We start from the raw sequence: 20,180 nt of genomic DNA on the forward strand, positions 1-20,180 counted from the left end.
TCCAATGCATGAAAGTGAAAAAATAAAGTGAAGTCGCTCAGTTGTGTCTGACTCCTAGCGACTCCATGGACTGCAGCCCACCAGGCCCTCCGTCCATGGGATTTTCCAGGCAAGAGTACTGGAGCCGGGTGCCATCGCCTTCTCCGCTGACTCCCGGCAGTGTGTCATAAATGGCTTTTGGAATCTGCCGCCTGCTTACAGCAACTCATATTTTCATAGCGTTTCAGGAATTACTCAAGTACCTGAATCCTCTGGAGTCTGCCGCTCTTTAAATCTTTTATGTTGTGATTATGCTATTTTTATTGGAACTAAAATCACTGAATACTGTCACTGATAGCTATAAATCATCAGGGAACAATGTGTTTTTTCCTAGATAACCACACGAAGGTGGTTGGCCCTGTAAAATTTGTCTCTTTCAGAGAGAAAGGTATTGAGAGTGATTTTTTTTTTTTCTTTCAGGGATTCACGGAACTGCTCCCTATTGATTTGATTAAAATCTTTGATGAAAATGAACTGGAGGTTTGTAAACATTTTACATAAAGGAGATTTTATTTAAGTTGCTTCACTGCTGACATTGTAATATTCTCCCATCCGCAGTGTCCTAGCGAGTAAGCTTAGGTCAGTTCTACCGCAGGTCTCTCGGGGGCCTGTTTGCCAACTGGGGAGCAGGGAACAGTAGCCGTTACCTGTGTATTCCTTCCTGGGAGAGGGCAGGTCGGGATGCGGCAGACAGAGGCCTGCCGCGCTGAGCTGGTTCACCGCCGGGCCTGGCTTGGCGGGGAAACTGCTGCTTCCAGTAGAGCTGGGGTGGCAGCAGCCAGGGGAGGGTCACCACCCTGCTCCCCGGGTGGCGGCCAGCTGAGGACTCGGGTTTTCTGTGCCCCCACTGTGAGAGCTGAGGGGAGCTCGGCCCGGAGGTGAGCCTGAGCGTCTATGACGGCTCCTAGAGCAGAAGTCGCCGTGAACTTGAAGGGGTCGTGTTGAGGGAGGAAGCACACCGGAAAGCAGCAAGGCGGTGGTAGCAGGAGGTGGCTTCATAGCAGGTTGTGCCAGCTTCTTAGAGTGATGTAGAGAGCGGGGCGTCTGCAGAGCAGAGGGACCTCTTCACCTTTGTGTCAAGGGAAGCAGAACAAGGCAGGCTGTATCTGTGTAGAGGCTGCTGACGGGACTCGGGGGCTCTCCTCCAGTGAAGCGGCTCCTGGGGACTGGCTTTCCATTCTCCTACCTTCAAATGGAAATGTCCGGGTAGATGATGTCATAGAAAGCATGTCAAGGAAGCCCTTCGTTTGAAAGGTGGGCAAACTGAGGCCGGGAGAGGCTAATGACCTCACAGGTTTATCCAGCAGGTTCTGAGCACAGTCAGGCCTACGAGCCCACCTTTCAGGCCTCTGGTTTAGTTGTTTTTCCATTTTCTGCTGGTGCCTCTGTGGGAATATCACTCATCTGTCCACAGGAAGCTGCCCTGCCGAGGGTTGGTGATGGTGGTTTAGTTGCTAAGTCATATCCAACTCTTTGCAGCCCCATAGACTGTAGACCGTGAGGCTCTTCTGTCCATGGAATCCAGGCAAGAATACTGGAGTGGGTAGTCATTTCCTTCTCTCGGGGATCTTCCCAACCCAGTATTGAACCCATGTCTCCAGGTTGGCAGGCGGATTCTTTACCGCCAAGCCACCTGGGAAGCAGAGGGTTAGACAGTAAGGAAAGTGGACCCGGGCCGGTGAGCCAGAGGAGCAATCACAGCCTCAGGACAGGTCTGCTCGCCAGGAGGTGAGGTGATGCCCTGAGCTGGTGGATCCGTCTGGGGAAGACACGTTCTTGCTATCATAAAGTACAAATTCTGTTGTGGGTGGAGAGGTATTTTCACACACTGAGACAGATAACCTCTCAGAAGAGCAGCCAGCCAGCGTCACGAGCAGATGTAAACAGAGCATAAGCAAATCCGTGGGCACTGAGCTGAGATCAGAGGGGCCAGGAGGGCGATCAGTTTGGACTTTTCATTTCCAGTATGAGACGCGGTGGTCCGTCCAGGCTTTGGACTCGGGGCCCCTCGTTACCTCTCTGTCTCTGACCCGAGGCGGCAGGTAGGGTGTGGCACACGTGTTCCCCTTCAGTTGTTCTTACAGTTCACTGGATCATCTGGCTTTGCACGTGACGCGATGCTGGCATTGAGAGAAGGCCTTTTCTCCATGTGTATTTCTTCAGCTTTCACGATACACCCTGTTCACCTCTGGTCTGTCTCCTCCAGTTGCTGATGTGTGGCCTTGGCGACGTGGATGTGAACGACTGGCGACAACATTCTATTTACAAGAATGGCTACTGCCCGAACCACCCCGTGATCCAGTGGTTCTGGAAGGTAAATCCGGGGCCCAGGGCCTGTGCTGCCTTCCGAGGTCCGCCCCTGGGTTTGGGGCTCCGCAGCCTGCTGGGGAGGGAAGAGGCCTGCTGAGCCAGACAGAGCCCTTCCCGCTGCTCTCTGTGGCCATGGTGGATGCCTGTCCTCACTGGTCCTGAGAAAGCCACGCTGTCTTCCTCGGTCACCTACTCAAGTGCTTTTGTCTGAGGAAACCGGTGAGTAGGGTGACCCTAAAAAGCAGACAGCTGGATTCGAGAATTGGAACGAGTCCTCCAGAGTGTGGATAAGAATGAAAGGCTTCTCGGGACAAATACATGCTTTGGGGCTGGCTTTTCCAAGATGCCATTTTGGTTTAAAAAACCATTTTCTCAACTGTTTTTGTGAATTCCAACAACCATTTTGATCTTTACATCTTTCAATCAGAGATGCAAATGAAATCTGATTTACTCTCTAAAGGTCAGTGATTTTACTCTCTAAAATGAACAGGATTTTACTCTCTAAAATCCTGTTCATTTTAGGAGAGAAGTGAAATGGTGAGCAGGTCTGAAGAAGGGAGTGTAAACTGACTTTGAAAGAACAATTCCAGGGGTTGGGGGGAAGCGCTGATTATTTACTTATAGAAATAAGAAATCTATTTGAATTATCTTAATTTCTAAATATCTGTTACTAATAAGATTTCAAGTGCGGCAGATAAGTAGAGAGAACAGGAAGAAAGCAGAATCATCAAATCCTAAAATCTTAGTCCGGGTCTCACTCAGCTTTGATTTTGGATTTTTTTTTTTTTAATATCAATTCAAGTGACTTTACTAGCGAAGCCAACTAGATTCTTAGAATAATTCAGATAAGTAAGATACACCGGTTATTTCAGAGGCCTAGCCTGGCTTCCGTTTTTCTTTTTCTAAAATGTTATCTTTAGAGAATTTCTCCACAGTCAGAAATCCTGCCTCATAACCTGGGTTCCCCTGGAGCTGACGCTTTTCAAACTGTGTGTGTTTCCTAATGGCTGAGAGGATCATGTGTGTTTCTGATTGGCTTGAGAGGACCGGCAAGCCTCACAGAAACATGAGCTCAGTGCCATCGACGAGTTCGCCTTTTTTTTAACCACTTATTTTTGACCAATGGGCACATGAAGAAAGGGACATTGTGATCCCTCGGTCTCTGATATTAGAAGCCAGTGTTGTGGCCATTAAAAAAAAAAAAATGCTTCCCGGCCTTACCCCGTCCGGGTGGAAGACCGTCTAGGACTTCCGCCTCAGTGCACGCAGGATGAAGGTTTGCCGGTCCGCGTTGCACGTCCCGTGGCACGTGCTGACCTTTGCCCCCGCCCCGTCCGCAGGCTGTGCTGCTGATGGACGCCGAGAAGCGCATCCGGTTGCTGCAGTTTGTCACAGGGACGTCCCGAGTACCTATGAATGGATTTGCCGAGCTTTATGGTGAGCAGGATACCAGGGGGTCTTGCCCTCCCCTCACCCCATGAGTGTTTACTGGGTATCGGCTGTGGCTCCAGAAGACTGCCCCCAGGCCTCTAGCCGAGAGGGTTTTGCCTGGACCCGTAGACACTCCACATGAAGGGTGTGGCAGCGTGCTGTATCCTCAGCTCTTTGTGTTGCTGTGGTCGCGCAGTCGCGTCCGACTCTGCGACCCCATGGACCGCAGCACACCAGGCCTCCCTGTCCATCACCAACTCCTAGAGTTCACCCAAACTAATGTCCACTGGTCAGTGATGCCATCCAGCCATCTCATCCTCTGTTTGTGTAGTTAGCTCTGTATAAAAGCAGGGGACTGTTTTTACTTTTTGTACAGAGAACCATAAGTTTGGTCCTCTCTTCTCTTTCTTTTCTGTTTTGTTTTTTTGGTATATTTTCCAAAACAACTAGATTTTGCAGAATCATCCATGTCGTTGTAAGCTGAACATTAAACTTACTGCACCCCTCCACAAGGCAGAATTCTTCAGTGTTTCCTGTAGATTAAAAAAATCACTTTCTGCTCTGCATATTAAAGGTCATGATATTTATGTCCCCACCAGCGCCCCCCGCCCAGAAGTAGTTTTAAATTTAAGCTTGCAGGGCTGGGCTGAAAGGCTGTAGCTTCCGCCCGTCCATATGTTGTCGTGTCTGCTCTGTTCAGCTTGGCGCGGCTCCGCCCTGATGGTGACGTGAGTTGTGGTCTGAGGTGGTGCAGAACCGTGGCTGCCCCTCTTTTACACACTGTGACGTCACAGTTGCAGAGGGGGTCCCGGGCTCCCCCAGGCACACCTTGCCCTCCCCTCCCCTTCTTTCCTCCAGCCCCTCCTTGTCTCGCTCCGCGGCCTTGAGCACTCAGCACTTGGTTTTCTCTTTCTTTTGTCCAGGTTCCAATGGTCCTCAGCTGTTTACAATAGAGCAATGGGGAAGTCCTGAAAAACTGCCCAGAGCTCACACGTGGTGAGTGACAGAAAACCACCCAGCTGTCGACAGACAGACTTGTTTTTCAAAGCTTAGCCATGGATAATACTGGGCAAGAGGGTCACATGCTGTGCTCCCTGCCCATTGAGCATTTAGAGGGGGAAATGTCAGCGATGCAGGTGAGAGTGTCGTCATACTGGTGCTGATGAAGTTCAACCAGGAGTTGAAAGGACCAGTATGTTTGACAATGAAGGGTTAAATCCCCCCTTCCTGCTTCCCCTGGGGTGCTCCTCCTCCAGTCCCCCTCTTTCCTTAAATATTCTGGGAAGCAGAGATTTCACTGTATCATCTCCCTATGTGGCTGTGACAACACCCAGCCTCTGAGCAGACTGAGGTCTTATTCCAGCCTTAAATTGGTTTAGAACCATGAACGAGATTTCTTGGAGCAACAGGGTCTTTAAAAGACTTTCCATGGCTATCCAGAACCCATGAGTCTCCAGGATTTAGTAATGTGATTGTGACAGAGAGGGGTCACAGGTCCGGCCAAGGACCCCTGCCCAGGGAGGCTTAGCACAGTGGCACTCAGAAGGCCTCCAAGGGACAAGGGGAGAGGAGGAGGGTCTCTGGGACCCTCGAGGACTTTCCTGAGACCCACAGAGAGGACCTCAGGAGCTTTCAATCTGGCTCCCAGGTCCCGCGGGTTGGTTTCCCCCACTGAGGCTTTGGTTTCTTATTCATAGGAAGCAGGTGGAGGGGGTCCTGTGGATGGTCAGCCCCCCAGCCTCCTTCCCCACGAGAAGCTTAGGCTGCCAGAGTCACTGGGCCATCCCGCGCTGCCCGGCACAGCTCAGAGGAAGGTCTCATTCAGGTGCATTTGTGGGAAATGGGCTGTGCAAGGTTTTTTTGCTTCTCTTCGATTCTGTCGCCTTGCCGGAAAGCACGTTTTCCCCGACGTTTGTACCATTCCGAGAACTCCGAGCAGAATGGATGTGGTCCCTGCCCGTAGGCGCCAGGAGAGTAGGCTGAGTCTTGCTAAAACTGCTCGATCACTGGAGCAGTTGGTGTCCTTGACCGTCTGCCTTTATTCTCGGGGGACAATGTTTTGGCCTTTTGGAGCTTCTATTCCAGTTTCAGAATGCAGTGTGGTTTTCTGGGCTTAGTAGCCTTCCTCTGAAAGGCTGCCAGCGCTAAGGTGAGCCCCAGGATGGTCGGGATGGGGACCGAGCTCCCAAAGAGGAGTCACAGTGGCGCCACTGGGCGTGGCCATCTCGTGTGGGGCAGGCCCTGCACCTAGACGGCAGTATCCCTGTGGGTTCTTGGGAATCTTGTGGTCTGAATTCACAGGCTCCCGAATCTCAGAACTTGAAGTCAGGTCTGCCCAAATTAGAATCTCCACCCTGACAGCTACAGTTAAGCTGCTGCCACGGGAATATGGTTCCCTTTCTTTCCAGACTCTTCAAAGACAACCGAGTAATTGAGTGCTCATCCCACATCCTACTGTTGACCCACAGACAGATATCTTGCCGTTGAACACTTCTTCTGTCTCTGAGTCCACGTGCTGAGCTGCCACTAAAATACAGGGCCGCCCAGACAAGGCCCTGACTCGGTGTCTTTCTACCTTGGCTGGACATTGGAACCCCCTAGAAAGCATTTAATACAAACAGTGGCCCTGGGGTCCCACTCACGGAGGTTTGGACCCAGTTGGTCTGGTATGACCAGGGCCGTGGGATTGCAGAGCCACCCGGGTGGTTGGCAAGGACAGGCAGGGTTCAGAATCGCTGCTCATCTTCTGGAAGGACAGAGGCCAACCCCGGGAGGAAGGCAGCCCTGCTGCTCGTCAAGTGTCCCAGGAGGAGAGCGTCCAGGGCCTTCTCCCAGGGCCGCTCTCCCCAGGTCCCGAGGAGGGCACTAGATCCACTGACAACCCAGGGCTGGCAACGTGGGATTTCCTCTTTTTTCTTTGCTGTGGCTCTCCTCCCATCCAGCCCCGGCTTCTGCTGAAGCACAGAAACACAACGACCATGCTTCATTCTTGGTTCACTGTGAACAGACTTCCCCGCGACGACCATAGATGTGGCTAAATAAAATCTAGCCATATGTGTGTTTAAGCTCTTCCGTGTTTGATGAAAATATAAAATACACAATGAAGCTTCAAGATTAAAACCTGATTTCCTAGGAGAGCGAGGGCTTGGTGGAGCTGGTTCTTCGCATATGATTGTGGAGTGTCTAGCATGAAGCGGCTGCATTCCTTTGTTCTATCAAAGGTCACTGCTCATGGATTTAAAATTCCTCTTTACTAAGCAGCACAGACCCACCTAAAAATAATCTCCTTCAGCCCACACATCTTCCACACAGCAAGGCTTACCCCCTGAGGGTAAGAAGGTCAGCAGCTGGTTGGTGGCAGGCCAGAGCCAGACCCGTGTCTCAGTATCAGAGGAATGGTAACACTGAGCACTTCCCGTGTTCCAGGCGTCGCCCTAACAAGCGCTGTGTGTGAACCTGTGTCACCATCACAGCGGTTCTGAGAGGTGGGTCCTGCGAGTCCCCTTTCAGCAGCGGAGCAACTGACACCCCGAGAGCTGACAACATCCCAAACCTCAGCTCTTCACACTCCCCGACTTGCTTCTCTCTGCCCTCTCCCCCATCATTCCAGTATTTCTCAAGCTTGAATAATCTATGGACCGTCTTTAAAATGGCCACAGACTCTTGAAGCCCCTCAGGATTGCAGGCCCTGGACTGTGAAATACCAGCTTAAAATCAAGACAACAGCCACCTCCTGGGAAAAGGCTCTTTTAAGCGTAGCTGCAGAGTGGGGTCTTTGTTGCTGGTGAAATGACATTTGAGGTCATTACCATGGTGAAAACCAAACATTGAAAACATCTTTTCGTCTTAATCCTTCAGGATTCCTGAGTTTTTGAGACCTCTGGTTTGAGAAGCACAGTGTTCTGCTCTACTGTGTATTTTGATGTTGAAAAATCTCAGAGCTCAGTGTGTCTTTATCAGACACTCAGCAGTTGTTAAAGGGCCCACCCTGCTCATGTGCCTGGGTCTTACTGCTGCTGACAGTCATTGGCTTTAAAACACAGGAAGATGCTCTGCTCATCCTTGGAAACCTATGCCAGTGCCGAGCATGCACAGTTCCAGACACTGAGGCAGCCCGACAGTCTCCGGGCCTTGGAGCCAGCTTGGGGCTGAATCTGGGCTCTGCCACTTACTGGGTGGTTTTGGGCAAGTTCCCTAACCTCTCTGTGCCTTGGATTCCTCTATAAGTAGGGATCCAGCATCACCTACCTTACAGGTGGATGCTAGGATTCGCTGAGGTGATCAAGGAATCGCACCCTGGTGGCTCCACCTGCAGCACAGGAGGCCGAGGTTCAGTTCCTGCGGGAAGATCCGCTGCAGAAGGGAGAGGCTACCCACTCCAGTGCTCTGGGGCTTCCCCGGTGACCCAGGTTCAGTTCCTGCAGGGGAAGATCCGCTGCAGAAGGGAGAGGCTACCCACTCCAGTGCTCTGGGGCTTCCCCGGTGACCCAGGTTCAGCTCCTGGGGGAAGATCCGCTGGAGAAGGGAAGGGCTACCCACTCCAGTGCTCTGGGGCTTCCCCGGTGACCCAGGTTCAGTTCCTGCGGGGGAAGATCCGCTGGAGAAGGGAAGGGCTACCTACTCCAGTGCTCTTGGGCTTCCCCGGTGACCCAGGTTCAGTTCCTGGGGGAAGATCCGCTGGAGAAGGGAGAGGCTACCTACTCCAGTGCTCTGGGGCTTCCCCGGTGACCCAGGTTCAGCTCCTGGGGGAAGATCCGCTGGAGAAGGGAAGGGCTACCCACTCCAGTGCTCTGGGGCTTCCCCGGTGACCCAGGTTCAGCTCCTGGGGGGAAGATCCGCTGCAGAAGGGAGAGGCTACCCACTCCAGTGCTCTGGGGCTTCCCCGGTGACCCAGGTTCAGTTCCTGCGGGGGAAGATCCGCTGCAGAAGGGAGAGGCTACCCACTCCAGTGCTCTGGGGCTTCCCCGGTGACCCAGGTTCAGCTCCTGGGGGAAGATCCGCTGGAGAAGGGAAGGGCTACCCACTCCAGTGCTCTGGGGCTTCCCCGGTGACCCAGGTTCAGTTCCTGCGGGGGAAGATCCGCTGGAGAAGGGAAGGGCTACCTACTCCAGTGCTCTTGGGCTTCCCCGGTGACCCAGGTTCAGTTCCTGGGGGAAGATCCGCTGGAGAAGGGAGAGGCTACCTACTCCAGTGCTCTGGGGCTTCCCCGGTGACCCAGGTTCAGTTCCTGGGGGAAGATCCGCTGGAGAAGGGAAGGGCTACCCACTCCAGTGCTCTGGGGCTTCCCCGGTGACCCAGGTTCAGCTCCTGGGGGGAAGATCCGCTGCAGAAGGGAGAGGCTACCCACTCCAGTGCTCTGGGGCTTCCCCGGTGACCCAGGTTCAGCTCCTGGGGGAAGATCCGCTGGAGAAGGGAAGGGCTACCCACTCCAGTGCTCTGGGGCTTCCCCGGTGACCCAGGTTCAGCTCCTGGGGGGGAAGATCCGCTGGAGAAGGGAGAGGCTACCCACTCCAGTGCTCTGGGGCTTCCCCGGTGACCCAGGTTCAGCTCCTGGGGGGAGATCCGCTGCAGAAGGGAAGGGCTACCCACTCCAGTGCTCTGGGGCTTCCCCGGTGACCCAGGTTCAGCTCCTGGGGGGGAAGATCCGCTGGAGAAGGGAGAGGCTACCCACTCCAGTGCTCTGGGGCTTCCCCGGTGACCCAGGTTCAGTTCCTGCGGGGGAAGATCCGCTGGAGAAGGGAAGGGCTACCTACTCCAGTGCTCTTGGGCTTCCCCGGTGACCCAGGTTCAGCTCCTGGGGGAAGATCCGCTGGAGAAGGGAGAGGCTACCTACTCCAGTGCTCTGGGGCTTCCCCGGTGACCCAGGTTCAGCTCCTGGGGGAAGATCCGCTGGAGAAGGGAAGGGCTACCCACTCCAGTGCTCTGGGGCTTCCCCGGTGACCCAGGTTCAGCTCCTGGGGGGAAGATCCGCTGCAGAAGGGAGAGGCTACCCACTCCAGTGCTCTGGGGCTTCCCCGGTGACCCAGGTTCAGCTCCTGGGGGAAGATCCGCTGGAGAAGGGAAGGGCTACCCACTCCAGTGCTCTGGGGCTTCCCTGGTGACCCAGGTTCAGCTCCTGGGGGGGAAGATCCGCTGGAGAAGGGAGAGGCTACCCACTCCAGTGCTCTGGGGCTTCCCCGGTGACCCAGGTTCAGCTCCTGGGGGGGAAGATCCGCTGGAGAAGGGAGAGGCTACCTACTCCAGTGCTCTGGGGCTTCCCCGGTGACCCAGGTTCAGCTCCTGGGGGGAGATCCGCTGCAGAAGGGAAGGGCTACCCACTCCAGTGCTCTGGGGCTTCCCCGGTGACCCAGGTTCAGTTCCTGCGGGGGAAGATCCGCTGCAGAAGGGAAGGGCTACCCACTCCAGTGCTCTGGGGCTTCCCCGGTGACCCAGGTTCAGTTCCTGGGGGAAGATCCGCTGGAGAAGGGAAGGGCTACCCACTCCAGTGCTCTGGGGCTTCCCCGGTGACCCAGGTTCAGTTCCTGGGGGAAGATCCGCTGGAGAAGGGAAGGGCTACCCACTCCAGTGCTCTGGGGCTTCCCCGGTGACCCAGGTTCAGTTCCTGGGGGAAGATCCGCTGGAGAAGGGAAGGGCTACCCACTCCAGTGCTCTGGGGCTTCCCCGGTGACCCAGGTTCAGTTCCTGGGGGAAGATCCGCTGGAGAAGGGAAGGGCTACCCACTCCAGTGCTCTGGGGCTTCCCCGGTGACCCAGGTTCAGTTCCTGGGGGAAGATCCGCTGGAGAAGGGAAGGGCTACCCACTCCAGTGCTCTAGGGCTTCCCCGGTGGCTCAGCTGGGAAAGAATCCGCGTCCACCTGCAATGCAGGAGACCTGGGTTTGATCCCTGGGTTGGGAAGATCCCCTGGAGAAGGGAAGGGGAACCCACTCCGGTATTCTGGCCTGGAGAATCCCATGGACTGTATAGTCCGTGAGGTTGCAAAGAGTCAGACACAGCTGAGCAGCTTGCACTCGCTCACCACGAATAGTGCTGGTGCGGGCAAACGCCCCACGAACGTTAGCTTACGAAAGCATGACGAGCTAAGGCGTGCACGTGTGTGCGTGCGCACGTACACACGTGAGACAAGCCACAAGCAGGTGTGGCCATCGTCACAACGGAGGCCTGCCAGCAGCCGCCTCCCTGGTCTGTCTGGGGCTCCAGGTCCTTGTGCCTGGGGTGTGGCGGGGGCAGGGACCGGTGAGTGAGTGGTGAAGTGGTGGCTGCCCGTGGGCGCTCGCTGTGTGCCAGACCCCTTTATGTGTGTGATCGGACCCTCCCAGCACCTGACCATGCAGCGGTCTCCCCATTTCACAGAAGAGCCAACAGAGGGGGAACTGTCTCACCTGAGGCCGCACAGCTGCAGGTGGCGGAGACAGGATTTGAACTCAATCCTGTGAACACGTGTGATCGTTGCTCACAGAGGCCACGTGTGTCTGGAGGTCTCACTGTCACCAGGGTGACTTGTACCACCCTAGCCAAGGCCTCCAGCTGTGTAGGGGCTTTGTGTGAAGGCAGCTCTTCACGCCACACGCCAGTGGCTTGCCTGACTCTGGGTTGAGGGCCGCTCCGTGTCGGGCCCAGAGCTGCGGGGGCCTGGGCTCCGGTCTCAGGTCTGCGGTGCTGTCAGGGCTGAGGCTGGGACACGGCCACCGGCTGCCCGCATCTGCAGAACACCCGCATCTGCAGAACGGAATGCGACCTGCTCAGAGGGGCTGCGCTGAGAGCAGGAGCTGCGTGCAGAAGCACTGACTGCCTAGAATAGCGGCAGATGGGGGGGCATCAGCCAGCCTCCGTTTGTCCTGCTGCGGAAAGCCCTCGGGTGGCCACAGTTTGGAAGCCTCAGCGTGTGCGCCAGTTACCTTGCCTGTCTTTTCCCTTCCCAGCGTGGGTTTCTAGGATCCACGGCCGACGGTAGTAGAGAGGTTTCACAGACGATTCGAGATCCTTTTCTCGCCCCCTGCAGGGTGCACTGTGGGCAGTCACCACTGGATTAGGATTTTTGTGCTGAGGCTTCTGCAGTCCTGCTCAAACACCAAGTGTGCTCCTAAGCCAAGTCGGGGAGGCCCGGGTGCAGCTCACGGGCAGACATGCTGGCGTTTACCTCTGCTGTGTTGTTACTTTTGCAGCTTTAATCGCCTTGACTTACCTCCGTATGAAACCTTCGAAGATTTACGAGAGAAGCTCCTCATGGCTGTGGAAAACGCCCAAGGCTTCGAGGGGGTGGATTAGGCGTGCCTGCCTCGGGGCGGCTGTTCTTCGAGCAAGTCCTGCTCGCGCTTTTCCATTTGCCTGACAGACTCTGCAGAGACGCTGGCAGAGCCGCGCGGCGAGGGGTCTCGGAGCAGAGCCCCTGCCCCCGCCCTGCCCACGGCCGACAGGGAGGCCCCGTCCCGGGTGGCGTTCCTGCATTTCCCACCACCCATTTCCAACTGGTTGATGTGTATACTGATTACATTTCAGGAGGACTTATTCTATTTATGTTGCGCCTCTGTAGGCCAAGCCCTTAATAAATATTTTCCATACTTTATAATGACAGCGAATGGAATTAATCACTCTACAGGTATAGTATTACAACTCATGTTTACTTTTTAAAATGATTTAGACCGATTTGCAGATCTTATTTCACTACAATTAAAGATGTCTCATGTACTTGGAAAAGTGAGCATATTTTTTTTTTTTTTTGTATTTGAATTTCATACCAGGTTTAATGTCGGTGATGTTTTTATTTTTAAAGTACTTGGAAAGCCCTACCCCCTACCGGATTAGCTATGGAAGACTGACTTCTGTCCAAAATCCCTCTGCAGACAAATACTCTAACATTAGGCATCATGACAGTTTTTTCCATGCTCAGAATGAAAACTGGATATTACTTTTTTTGTTGTTCAGATTTAGCATAATAGCTGCACACTGAGAGAATTGTAACATAGCATGACAAAATCTGTGTTGACTTGAAGGAATCACGCCCTTATTCCTGAGAAGTAACTGCGTGTGCTGGAGACATTTGAGGCAGGGTTGCACTATCGCTTCTCGTGAGAGTGGCTGCTTAGCCCTTCCCGATGCTGTACAGTCCTCCTACCGTATTTCCCTCCTCGCTGTTGTAGTAGAGACACTCCAATGAAGCTTGGCGCCGAGTGGTTGGAAGCTGCAGAAAGCGGGCCTGCGCAGTCTCCTGCGTGTGCGAGTTTGCTAATGGCAGCTGAACACACGGCTTTTGTTGTAACCGCACCAGTTCTGAAGGCACTTTATGTACCACATGGAGGTCATACCTGGCTTTGTTTTGGCTTTGTTTTTAATCATAGCACTGAGTGTGATTTCTTCTCTCGGCACACGCCTTTCCGGTGCAATATCTATCGGTTGTGAATCTGGCTGCTGGTGTCTACACCCTGGCTGTAAAGCTGAGCCTAGAGACCTGCCCTCACCAAGCGTTTTGTGATTTCTACTCCACTGCAAAGATTACTAGACACTTAATCTAACCGGGTTTTGTTCCCGATGACCTGTTGCATGCTTCCATACCATGTTCTGCCCAAGCTGTGTCCGTCACGTGCTAGATTAAAAGGGCGGAGAGACTTGATTTGACGCCCTGACATCTGGCTCTCCAGCTGACCCTGCTGGGGGTGGAGAGTTCTGCAGGATTCAGGTTCTTGGCCACTCTTGAGTCCTCGTTGCAGAAATGTGTTTTGAGAGAATGCCTGAGGCAGGGCAAGGGGGTCTAGCAAACCCTTCTGTCCTTCTTAACCTGTGTTGTCCTAAACCCTGTGGCGGCTGTCCAGGGAAACTGGTTATATTGCTTGCCAGTCGTAGATGAGACCAAAAGAATTGTGGTTTCAGGGCCTCCACTTAGGATCTTCCAGGTGGCTTGTGGGAAGCCACGAATGTTTGAGGTTGAGTTGGGGCTACAGAGCCCTTGGCATCTAAAAGAAGGTGGAGTTCTACAGAGCTGAGGGTTCCCTTCTCACGTTGATTTTTAAAAATCCAATAGTGATCAGAAAACCTAGATATTGAGTAATTAGGGGAAAAAAACCATATTGCTCATTATTTTTACCTCTTGGTGGGAATTTCTCCCTTCAGTTGATGTAACAAGTGTCTTCTTCTCTTAGCCCCTCGGCTTCCTTTTTATGATTCATGTCAAAGCCTGGGAGAGCAGTGTGCTGGGATGGGTTTTGTAAGTGTGTAATTATAGGGAAGAAATCCAACAATCCTTGTCGAAGAACTGGGATTCTTCTGTCATTTCATAAATTCTTAAATCAGAATGTTCACCGAATGCAAATTAGGCAAAGTACTGAAAACACGAAAGAAAACCCATTCTAAGGTCATTTCTGTGCCAAGAACAGATAAGAATTACCGAAATAGACCCCCGTGAATACTTGGAAGGCGGTAATTGTGAATGACGGTTTGGTTCATCTCTCCCTTATTATCTGATTTCAGTGACAGCTCGAAAGTGCTGGGTTTAGAGTTTGGGGGCTTTGGCTTCCTTGAATCCAAATAAGCTTCCCCAGTTCTCAGCAACTCTCAGCGCTTCACTGTTTGTCTAAGAGGGCCACGTACCTTGCTTTCTCTCGATCCTGACGACCGCTGTCCACCACCTTCACGCTGTAGCCTCAGGAGGCGGCAAGGGAGAGGCACAGCGGGCAGAGCAGAGGCCTCTGTCCACCCCGCTCAGCAGGCCTGGGGGCGGAGGATGGCATCGCCACCCCAGATTGCTCTAACAGTGATGCCTTCCTAGAAATGACCGGGATCCAGCTTCTCTAGTCCCCTGGAAAAGAGCCATTATGGGCCATTTTGCCATGAGATTAAGAAGTCAGTTCCAGAATTTGCAATATTGCATGTGGTTGAAAGGTTTTTAAACATCAGCTAACCCAGTCACCTGTAAAAGTCCTGTGTGTTTCTAGCCCCCTCTCTTGTCGGCCTAACAGTGAATTTGGGGAGTCCTGCCCGGTAGGGATTGGCTCCAGGCAGGGTCTGCTCGTCTACCTGCCACCTCTGCGACAGGGAGTGATGAGGCGTGGGTCTCAGCACTCTTTTCCTTTCTCCTGAAACACATCCCTTTACTTACCAAGGTGCTTTGGTAGCTCCCACCAGATACCCTAAGGCCATATGACAAATGCTTCAAGCAACCTGACATGGTTTGTTCCTCCCACATAAGGATGCAGGGACAGATTCTGAGAAGGATGGTTCGCAAAATATTTGAACCACTCTCTGCATCTCACACCGTTCAATGGACAGCATGGACCGTTGCCGTGCGAACTTGCCAGGTCCAAACTGGCTCCCTTGAAAACAGCTCGTGTGCCGCCAACTACTAATTGTCCTCACAGTTACTAATTGTTTCTCACGTGACTCCGCTGTTTTTCTAAGTCCTGTATCTCGCCTCTGAAATGTCAGGATCCATAGAGAGAGCACCTGGGTTAACCAGTCCTCAAGCCCTCGCCCAGCCGTGCACTGGGCCCCTCTTGCCTCCTTACCCCGACTCCGCAGCCCTGGCAGACCCCGGTGTCGTCTCCTGCCTGCCGGCAGGGGGTGAAGCCGTGCAGGGGACCCCCCCTTCGGCCCCCAGGAGGTCCTGCACTACCTCTGTCTTATTCAGACTTTGGGGTACACCCTGGTAAGTCAAAACTGCCAATTTTAGGTCCAAGATGCGTTTTTTAAAATAATCCTTAATAAACTCCACTTTGTACTTTAGATTTTAAAACTGGGAAGCAAAATGTGATATACTTTGGACCACTTTTTTTTTTTTTTTTTTAATTTATCAAAGCCTTAACGAACAGTGTATATACATCTGCATTCACACACCCCCGCCCCGGTCCCCAGAGTGTTTTCAGCGCGTCAGAGACAAAGCTGTAGCGTTAGGATGTGGGCTTGTATGTTTTATAGGAAAGGAGAGCTTTCTGTTGGTACAGAATCGTCCAAGAAAACCTCTCGTTTAGACCCCTCCCCTTCGTTAAAGGTGTTACCTGCAGAGCAACGCATGTTTAGGACGCATGTCTCTTCGTCAGTCGGTTTTGTGTTTGTACGAGTGACGGTAGAGTCTCACGGCATTGGTGACAGGCCTCTGTGTGCTACCTTCGCGACGTGTATCAGTGCATCGTAAGCCTCATGACCGTGACCCTGTGTCCACAGACAGAATCTGCGTTCCTACAGAAACCACTGCCTGTCTCCCTCAGACTGATTTCACCTGGATTGTCACGGTTCCCTTCATGTTAACTTTGCGTAACTGTTGCTCCTTCCCTACTCCGTGTGTAACACATATCCCAACATCTGCTGTCCAAGTACACCTGTATATATTTGTGTAGCGTTTACACCTACCGTGAGGAATCTGGTTTTGAAAGGGAGTGAGGTTAGTCCCTGCTGCCGTTTTCTCCAAGCTGTGTCCTGAGAATTCTGACTCTCAGAGAACCCAAGGGAGACGATGATAGAATATGCTGTCATCTCTTAATTCAGCATCTATTATCAAACGAAACATGAAAAAAACAGTGACTTTTAAGGTGAACAGTTTCAAGCATTCCAAATGAATTCTCGATGTTTCATAACTTTTTATTATAACCTCACCTCCTGATAAAAGCCAAGTACTATTTGATACGGTGATTAAAAACCAAACAACTTGGAAATTTTTTAAAAGACATCGTCTGGCTAAATGCTCATTTTCACAATCAGAATAGCTTTAAAATATAGTTGAATTTGATACACGTAGAAACGTTTTGTTGAACAAATTCCTTTTGCTTTTCGTTTTTCTTGAGAGACCTAAAGAGAGATTGTGGATTGTTTTCCTGACTGAACAAAAGAGTAATGTGACAAAATGAAGTCATTGTAAAGACGTGATGCGACTTGTCAAATGTTTAATAAAGGATTGTGGAAGCTGGAACTTTTTCTACATCAAGTATTACAGGTTGTCTGCTTTAAAGCTTCTTCGTCTTAATTGTTTGGGGGGTGATATTCAAATGCCTGCAACTTTGCAGATAATATGCTCATTAGAAGCATCTCCCTAGAAGTTCCCCATCTTTTAAAACATCATTAAAGACTTCCCTGAACACATGGGTTGAGCTTAATGGGATGTACCTCTATTCTTATCCATCTGTCTTTTATTTAAGAGTTAATGACTTGATGGATTACCCAAGTGGTAGTATAAAGTCCATGACTGGAAAGGCATATTTCATCTCTGGTTTTCCTCCAACTCACCCTCAATTTATGTTCGTTAATGGGACTCAGTAATGAAGCCTAAGATGGTTCTCAGAAAGAAAATCCAGCTATCATGTCAATTCCCTGATAAAACAGGAGGACTCCTCACATTTCGTTCCTCTTTCTTACCTCTTGCTGGCCTTAACTTGTGCCCTCAGAGACTGCCGGGAGGTAGCGTCCGAGCAGGATGTAATTCCGTCCTGGCCTCTCGCTCCCTGTCTCTTTCAGTTAGCAGTAGACCATGTCCTGCTGGAAAGCTGGCGGTAGACTTCTGCGTTCCTGCAGCCTCCTCCAGCCTCACGGGAACACACAAGGGAGATGTCGGCGGATAGAGCCGCCCTGAACTCGTGTATGGCCATCCTCAGAAACACACATGATGAGTTTATGTGAAATAGAGGAATAAATCATACATCAGTTACATGGTTGCTGGGTTAGTAAACGCTTACCCTGCTCTGAACTCCAAAGGTGACCTAGGCAGTCCTGAAACTCCAAAGCCTCCTGGTAAAAGCTGGTGGTAAGCGTGGGCATCCGGGAATTCTCATCACTGTGGCTGGTCCTGGGTACCACATCCAGAGGGGCCCCTGGACGTATGAGGGCAGATTCCACTTCCCATCCCCTTGGTGCGTCCCCATCTGGAAGACGGCGCCTCTCAACACTGCGCTCCCAGAGAACCCGGGCCACGGGGTCTCTAAGCGAGTGTTTGTAGGACTTGGACTGGACAGGAGAACAAAATGATGGTGGCTTTTATTGACCCAGACGGACTCCTTCATCAGGGGACTAGGGGATCCTGGCCCCACCTGGGGGACACCTGCTGGTGGGGGCTGAGGAAGTGCAGAACCAAGGCTCCCTTTGTAGGACTGACCGCCTGGGGAACAGGGCAAGTGGCCCAATCAGCCTGTCCCCTTCCTGCAACCCCAGGCAGTGCCTCCTTCCCCTTCCCAACCAAGTCCAAGTCCATCCTGGCAGCAAGTCACAGAGTCAGCCTGACCAGAAAGCAGTGGAGAGGCTGCCCCCTGCCTCCGAGCGAAGTGGCATCTCCCCTCAGCTGGGCCTCGGGAGCGAGGCCCCCTCGACACCCGGGGCTTCAGAGAGCAGGTCAGAGGCTACCCTCGAGTCCCAGCCCAGCCCCGGCCCCTGCGCTCAACAGCAGCAGATCCTGGCCCCTCTGGGTCCGCCTGCTGCACTTTATCTTGAAGCCTGAGCTACCTGTTCTATCTGAATCCCCTCCTTGGCCGGATATCCGGCCCACTTACCCCTTCGGTGCCTCTCCACACATCCACGGGGCACCATCGCCTGCAGCTCTGCAGCCTCGGGGCCTCACTGGCTGTAGGAACAGACACAGCCTTGGAGAGAGGGGACCTGATGGTAGGAGGGGAGGGCACACATTTCCTCCCCGAGCCCTTGCGCTCACCTCCCCCAGTGCTTGGGGAAAGCCTTCTTTTCTCTGCGGGAGAAGTTCGTCTACAGATAGGCCCGTTTGGAAGGGGTGTAGGGTCCTGTGGGAAGGAAACCCCCAGCTGCACACTGAAGATGCTGAAGCGACAGCCGACAGGCAGGTCTCGCTGTGATTAAAGGGAAATCATACGTTCTGGCAACTTCTAAGCAGTCCCGCACCGTGGGACTTTTACATACACTTCCCAGAGTGAAGTTACCAGTTTTCAACCCTGCGTGGCCTTGTTCAGACTGAAGAGCCAGACCAGCTAAAGGCAGACCGTTCCGCACTGCTACGTGCCTGGAGCTCACCACGCTTTAATCACATGACTGCCAGATATTCGATCCAGAAGGACCTTGGCCGCGTGAGTCCCCAGTTCTTGCCCTCGCTTCCTCCCTGGGTGCCCAGTGCAGTTGACCTCACTTGTTGCTCTCAGGGGCGGCCCTGCAGAGACCCAGGATGATGGCCGTGGGAACCGAAGACCCCAGGGAGGGGCCGATCAGCTTCTCGCACTGCCCCCGTGGGTCCCTGGGGGCTGGTGTGACCTCTCTGACCCCGTCTCCTCCCTTCAGCAGCTTGTCTGCCGCAGAGGGGCCGCTCGCCACCAGGCCCGGGGGAGAGAGGAGGGCCACCAACAGCCCAGCTGGAAGCGGGCAGCCGCCCTCAGCCTCGAGGCCACCTCTGGCGAGGTCAGGCCCAGGGTCGAGGTCAGACCCTCAGCATCCTGCTTCAGGCGGGGAACCTGGTTGTCAAGGGAACCTTGCAAACACATTGAGCTGGTCTCATTCTCTTAAACCCCTCATGGTGGAGCAGAGTGCAGGGTGGTCTCTGGGGGGGCAGAGGACCAGAGCACAGACGGGTACCAGGGGCACCCCAGGCAGCCTCCCACCTCTGAGCCGGGTCACCAGGATGGTGTAAAAAGCTTCAGTCTCCCTCACGCAGTCTCATCCCAGCCAGGAAGAGGTTGTGGTCAACATACTCAGGGAACCGTCTCTTGCTGGCAGGGGCCAGAGCCCACCGCCACTCCAGGTGTCCCCACACCCTCCTCAAAACGCAGGAGGAGCCCTCGAGCAGGGTAAGGGCCCCACAGCACTGGGCGCAGAAGCTGTGGGAATCGGGGTTGCTGCACAATTGTGGGCTTCCCGGGCGGCTCAGTGGTGAAGAATCCACCTGCCAAAGCAGGAGACACAGGTTCCAGCCCTGATCTGGGAGGATCCCCCAGAGGAGGACACTCCAGTGTCCTTACCTGGGGAATCCCGGGGACAGAGCAGCCTGGCGGGCTGCAGGCGAGGGGGCCACAGAGAGTCAGACGCGGCTGAGCGACCGAGCTCAGCCACCACCCCAGTGCACGCCCTACTGTCTGCACGGTAAACTCCAGGCTGGGAGGTGAGGGGCTGCTCCCAGACGCCCCTCCACCATCCCCGGTCTCAGGACCCTCTGCAGCCCCCAGGCAGGGGGAGGGGCGGCCCGTGTAAGGTCGTGCAAGAGGAGGAGGACCAGAGGGACAGACCCCCCCCTCCAGCCGCACGGCCACAGCTAACCGCAAAGGAGGCTGGGAAGCGGAGTTCAGGCAGCCTTCAGCACCTCTTTGCAGAATCAATCTCCCTTCGGAGAGTGCCCTTCCTGCCATTTGCCGAGCTTTCATAGTCTATGATTCCTCTCTTGGGATAGTAGTACTATTGCTTACCATAAATCTCAGTCTAATAAGGTAGATACTGTCCCCGCCAACTTACACACGAGGACTCGGACCAGGAGGCCCAG

The 20,180-nt window shown here is 53.4% G+C and overlaps 1 protein-coding gene and 1 long non-coding RNA gene across 17 annotated transcripts in view; one reads left to right on the plus strand and one right to left on the minus strand.

The window, feature by feature from the left end:
• The window catches only part of NEDD4L (NEDD4 like E3 ubiquitin protein ligase), a 386,984-nt gene extending 370,300 nt beyond the window's left edge, over nucleotides 1-16,684 (plus strand). For 14 of the 15 annotated variants that reach the window (XM_059881094.1, XM_059881095.1, XM_059881096.1 and 11 more), the window contains 5 exons: nucleotides 460-519; nucleotides 2,246-2,353; nucleotides 3,690-3,786; nucleotides 4,704-4,776; nucleotides 11,944-16,684. In XM_059881094.1, coding sequence (XP_059737077.1) covers nucleotides 460-519; nucleotides 2,246-2,353; nucleotides 3,690-3,786; nucleotides 4,704-4,776; nucleotides 11,944-12,046 — 441 coding nt within the window. In that variant the 3' untranslated portion in view covers nucleotides 12,047-16,684. Of the gene's footprint in view, nucleotides 1-459; nucleotides 520-2,245; nucleotides 2,354-3,689; nucleotides 3,787-4,703; nucleotides 4,777-6,188; nucleotides 6,846-11,943 lie in introns of those variants that run through there. The other variant, XM_015460153.3, reaches the window with a different exon arrangement.
• LOC107131798 (uncharacterized) lies at nucleotides 527-18,672 on the minus strand. 2 transcript variants are annotated; one of them, XR_009492764.1, is made up of 7 exons: nucleotides 18,399-18,672; nucleotides 18,241-18,311; nucleotides 17,117-17,701; nucleotides 14,363-16,255; nucleotides 11,161-11,497; nucleotides 8,029-8,089; nucleotides 527-3,759 (listed from the first exon to the last, which is right to left on the minus strand). It is a non-coding gene; the product is annotated as an uncharacterized lncRNA (long non-coding RNA). The 2 variants fall into 2 exon arrangements; XR_009492763.1 differs by having other exon boundaries at nucleotides 8,029-11,497.
• Between the last annotated feature and the right edge of the window lie 1,508 nt (nucleotides 18,673-20,180).

Source organism: Bos taurus, chromosome 24 (assembly GCF_002263795.3).
Source record: "Bos taurus isolate L1 Dominette 01449 registration number 42190680 breed Hereford chromosome 24, ARS-UCD2.0, whole genome shotgun sequence".
Taxonomy (NCBI): domain Eukaryota; kingdom Metazoa; phylum Chordata; class Mammalia; order Artiodactyla; family Bovidae; genus Bos; species Bos taurus.